We start from the raw sequence: 5,407 nt of genomic DNA, 5'->3' as shown, positions 1-5,407 counted from the left end.
TCTTAGCGGAGATAGTTACTATCTCCTTTTAGATGCGGTTTTTCGAACGTTTACGAAAGTTTCTTTGTAATTTTACCTAACCTTAATAAAAATCGGTTCTAATGTTTAAAAGAGCTATATTTTTTACTCTAAAATGGGAGTATCTTACACCTTTGTTTTAATTTGAAAACCTCGGTTGCAACAGAACAGTGTCTTTAATAGAGTTTCTGTTTATAATGATCGTAACAGACATTTTGCAAGTGGTGTGAAGGCACTGTAACGGAGCTTAACACCGGACCTTAGGTTGCGCGGTGATGGGACTGAACTATAAGCAGGAAAAAACATGAATACGCATACCGAAGGATAAATCACAGTAGGTACTCCGTTTAAAACCTTTATTTAGCAATAAAGTCGATCACGAACCTTCACATACAAAACATGATCAGTATTGCCTACTCTTGTGGGGCTGATTGCAGGCTTGCTGCATTTGCTGCGGTTTAGGAGTTCCGCCTCAGTCGACCTGGCCCATATTCATAAACATAAACCAATCTCGAAAAAAATCGCCTGTTTCTACGGGGTGGTGTGAATCCCATGCCAGCTTTACGATTCCAAGTTGGTCTAGTCAAGGAAGGTTCATATCGCTCCACAAGTCCATCACGTCCGATCCTTCAGTTTTTTTCTTAAGCCATTCCTTTGTCTTCTCAATTTGTTGAGATGTGAAGTGTGCCCTCCAGTCTCCAACGACGCCTTTCCGAATGAAGCCTTCACTTTCATGATACCCGCCTGCAGGAGTGTCATGCTCACGAAGATATTCTACAGACTTAAGAGCCTTTTCTGGAGGCAAACTAATCAGGTCCTTTATTAGCGTAGCCACGCTGTCGTTAAACACGCCCTTCATATTTTCCAAGCTGCAGTTGTCAAGGATCCTGCGAAGAAGCGCCGAGTCTTTTCGAAGCTCTTCGCCATATTCTTCTCCAATAAAGTCTGCGATCTTTAGGACCCAATTAGTTGTGTCTTTCTTCAACTTTTCGTAAGTGAAGAATAGAACGTTCGCACTGTCCCGGTGTTCGTACCACGAGTGAAGGTGATCGAAGTAGTCACCCCATGAGAGCTTGCCGTTGATGAACAGCTCATGAAACCTAGCGAAAGACACATCTTCCACAGATATAGGCGTGAAGCCCTTCATGTGGTAGTAGAAAGAGACGCAAACGTCGTAGGGGTTCCTGGTGACGTAAATATACTTCGCATTTGTGGAGTAGGGCGTCCACTGAAAAGGCAGGTGCACCTTCAAAAGACCCGGCCTGATCATCTTCTCGGCCGCTTCAGCGCCCATCATCTCCAGAAAAGGAGAAGCGAGATAAAAGTCCAGCGCTGTTTTTGGGGGGTCGCCCTTTCTTAGAATGTTGAGGACAAGGTACTGAGTCCAAGTCGTTCCACACTTTGGATACGTCGCGATGAACACATCATCTGGACGAGGCGTGTACGAGAACACAGAACGTAAGTTGTCCTCGTGGAAAATCTTGTGCATCCAGAGGCCATCCACATATCGGTAGGACTCTATATCCATGGTGCGTTTATTTGCCACTCCTTTCTGCAATGAAAAGGAAAAAAAAATGTTCCTAAATCTAGTCTGATACTTTGGTAGCCATAAGGCTGCTGCAGAGCACCTGCACAAGAACGAGATAAGATGTGACAGCGCAGCGCTGTGTCTTGTCCCACATTCCCACATCCTTGTTAAGGTGCGCTGCTACAGCTAACTACGTCGTACAAACTACTACATAAATTTACGTCGTTTTACTTTTGTTAAAGAGTTTCTTAGCTGTAGCGCTGGATATTTTGTTTTTATAAAACCATAAACGCGTAGTTTTAGTACGAAATCAACTCGTGTTCCTTGGTTACTGTAAGAGGAAGGATTGGCTAAATCTGTAGTACCACGAGTTTCTGCAGTGTTAATAGTGTTTTGAGCCTAATGTTGTACTGACAAGACAAAAATAGTATTGGTTGGCATATTGTTAGACTGAGTTCAGGATCGCAGGACCTGTTCTTAAATTCGATGGTAGGTGCAGGTAAGAGAGGAGTGCGGAATTCGTAATCCGTCCTCGACACATTATTAGACTCATATAATTGACCACCTTGCGAGCTGTGGTTGTCGTTGTAATTGAAAGTCATCACAGTGAATGCGAAATCATCTGGTTCCGGACCAGCTGGCTTGGAAGCCAGGCAAGCTTGAAGACTATCACGAAAAAACAATTAAACACATACTGCTGGCCAGAAGTAATCGGGAATAATAAAGTAAAATTATGAGCATGTGCCTAGTGATGCAACTTGACACATTTTCTTACCACAACAGAAAACAGTCATGCCTTGCAAGAGACGTACGACTCTTCTGCAGCATAGCAACAAATGTACGCAACGCTTTTTTCAAAACACCGAATTCCGTCACCGTGATGTATTGGGTAGTTAGGCTTAATTCATATTCAGTAATCATAATGGATCGAAACTCAGCAACACGCATACGGCAAGTAAATATATCCTTTCAGATAACAAAACAAAATGCATGGTTTCTACTCATCTGATTCAAGCAAGCGTTTTCCTATGTGCAAAAATTGTTGCACCTCAAGGTGAACAATGATGGTGAAAATACAGCGTAGTGATCGGAGACCACGTCTTTCAAGTAACCTTTTTCACGTTTAACAGACACCACTGAAAATTGTATATTAGGAAACATTATTCTCTCTCTTTCATGTTATTACGAGTAGCGGGCGCTACAATTCGTCGCGCTTGTAAAAATTTACAGGTATATACCGTCCGAGTTAAAACCCGCTCGTAGCGTCGTCAAAGCATAATAAAGATAGATACCTGCATTAACTTCAGTACAAGTGTGTCACAAGACAATTTTTGTGTAACCTATGAAATAATGTACAGATTTTTTTGCGTAGTTGTTTCAGCCTTAGCGTTAATGAATATTTCAATTTTTGCCTGCTTACAAGAAATTTATTGGCATTTTTTCGCTTATTTGCCTCTCCTATGAATGCATAAATTTTGTAATAACACCTATTTTTCATACAAAAAGGCGGAATTGGCGTCTTCTGCTGGCACATGTCCTTCTGGCTATAAGCTCAGTCCAGCAAACTGCTGCCTATTTTTTCTTTATATTTTATACCTTGCTTTCAGAGATGGCTTGTTGTAATGTTAGTAATATTCAATGTATTTGGACTAACATTTAGTAATTGTCTAACGTGATAAATTATTCTAAAGCGCCATCAAGAAACAAACTTCACACAGACGCTCTGCAGCATAACAGAGTTGCCTATCTGCTGCGGTAGGAGCAGAACAAGGTAAAACAGATTCATGACAGTTATAAACACGTGTTGCGAATCGAATTAATTCATGTCGACAAATTTTGTGCTCAGGCTTGTTCTCTCAGTAAATGAATCGACAATATTCCGGAATTGAAAAAACAAGGAAAGCATTAGGTCTGGTCTGCTTAACCGCGAATTTTTACGTTGCAGTTAGATTAATGCATTGCTGTATTTTACACAGTCATCTACACAGTATAATGGAGCAGTGAAATCGTGGTCCTTGAACAACCATTGAACTGAACTAGAAGTATTTATGTAGCTCACATACATTAGGCATCAGGACCAAACTTTTTTTCTTACAACAACAGCCGCATTCTTATATCCACTGTTTTCTTTCGATAGCCTAAAATACTTCACTTTTGCACTCTCAGGCATATATAGCACTTTATGTGCTAACTACATGAGCCAGCATACTTTATTTCGTCTATTTCATGCACTATGGATGTAGCGCCAAAAAGGTCACGTGGCGCCTATCAAGTTGTAACTGCGTCACAAGCGCTGCATTTTGGACAGAGAAGCAATAAACGGGTAGAGTAAATGCCTTTCCAATGAGATGCGTAATTTAAAAACATTATTTTAATGCATTCATAGTCACTTTCTGGCCTCATATCCGTAAATAAGCCCGGCTGCCGGCAGTAACGTTCGATCAACAACTGCGTGAAAGTCTGCGCAGTGATGCAATGCGGTACTTACGAGAAGTGGGCTCCAGTCCTTCTGAGGAGAGTTAAAACAGAGACGCCTCCAGAAACGCCCGCAGTCTTCCAGACGAGCGTTCGAAGTGAGAAGATGCATCCCAGAATGCCGTGTCCAGATAACGATGCTTCCACAGAATACAGGGCTGAGCGCCAAGGAAGGCGATAAGGCCTATGCTGTGGCTTACTCTATATCTTAGCAGGGCTAACAGAGATAGCATATTATCTCTGGATTTCGCGTGTCGTACCAAAAGCGCAGATAATGCAAGATTGTGCCGGAGAGTGGTGTTCATGTTAGGAGGTCATAGAAATGGCAACATTCAGCCTCACAAGGACATACGTGCAACTTGCTGCCAGCGAGGGAGTCCGCGAAAAAGTGCTAAATAGACTGATTCGATAATACGGTTATGGCAAGTTCGTTCACGCTCTATATCGGGAATAAGCCGCGCGAAATGTAGTCCCTAAACTCAAGGCTCACTCACAATAGGCAGGGCGCTTTCACATTTCGATCGCCATGCTTGAGCATATCTTGGCAGTCATCCTCATTGAGTAAAACGCCTTCTTACTTCAAGAAAGAGACTTTTTCAATAATATTAGGCTTATCAATGTGTACCAAGGGGATTTCTTGAAGCTGGAACAGATGCCTTTAAAGAAGTATTGCCAATTAATTTTTATGTACCTTATTGCTTAATTCGAATGGAGCTTAGGGAACTAACATATTGTTATCTATGGATCATAACGTGCAATTTATGTAAGTGCGAAAGAAATTTTGTAAATGGGTTTCGAGTTTCGTGCTCTTTCTGTTTTGATTTTAGCAGGGTAATGGTAGCCATGAAATGAGAGTTCAGTTCGTGTAAAGCAGGTTCGGGGTTTGATTCCCAGTGCCACCGGGTACCCACCGGTGATGCAATGCATGGGCACAAGCATTCCCTTGGTCCGGTACTCGGCTTATTTAGGGTTAAGTGCTTGGGAAATGGGCCTCGGACCCCATCTTGAGTAGAAGAAAGTACCTTGAGCCATGGCGCGCTTTGGCCACAGAGGCCCTTGCGGCATAAAAATCCATCATCGTCAGTTCGTGTCAAGTAAGACATGCAATATCGGCGGTGCGACTGCTATTACTTAGGATGAATTCGCTAAGACCAAGCTGTCATTTTTGATTATTTTGATTTTTGTTCTTTGCTACAATTATTTATTTTTACAACTCTCATGCCAGCCTGGCCGAAAAATAGCAATGGAAACGAGTGAAGAAGCAGCGTAAGGTATCCGTTTTTGTACGCTACATGCCGCATGTATGGGAAACACTGACTTTCAAAGTCATGACCTTACTCGGCTGTTCAAGCTAAAGCGAAATAACATGAGAGAAATATCTAGTTA

At 42.1% G+C, this 5,407-nt stretch overlaps 1 protein-coding gene across 1 annotated transcript; it reads right to left on the bottom strand.

Annotated features, from left to right (window-relative positions):
- Positions 1-357: 357 nt before the first annotated feature.
- LOC149331999 (sulfotransferase 1C2-like) lies at positions 358-4,141 on the bottom strand. The gene is made up of 2 exons (XM_089555639.1): positions 4,035-4,141; positions 358-1,570 (listed from the first exon to the last, which is right to left on the bottom strand). Exons 1-2 carry the CDS (start codon positions 4,131-4,133, stop codon positions 602-604), a joined length of 1,068 nt encoding a protein of 355 aa, XP_089411765.1. The 5' UTR covers positions 4,134-4,141; the 3' UTR covers positions 358-601.
- Positions 4,142-5,407: the final 1,266 nt, after the last annotated feature.

The sequence above is a fragment of the Amblyomma mixtum genome, chromosome 8 (assembly GCF_055824585.1).
Source record: "Amblyomma mixtum isolate Tamu chromosome 8, ASM5582458v1, whole genome shotgun sequence".
NCBI lineage: Eukaryota > Metazoa > Arthropoda > Arachnida > Ixodida > Ixodidae > Amblyomma > Amblyomma mixtum.
This window is presented reverse-complemented; position numbering and strand designations above follow the sequence as displayed.

Coding starts and splice junctions, on each gene's coding strand:
- LOC149331999 (XM_089555639.1), bottom strand. CDS start 4,133: ATGCATCTTCTCACTTCGAACGCTCGTCTGGAAGACTGCGGGCGTTTC. Junction 1,571..4,034: donor AGGACTGGAGCCCACTTCTC/GTAAGTACCGCA, acceptor TTTTCATTGCAG/AAAGGAGTGGCAAATAAACG.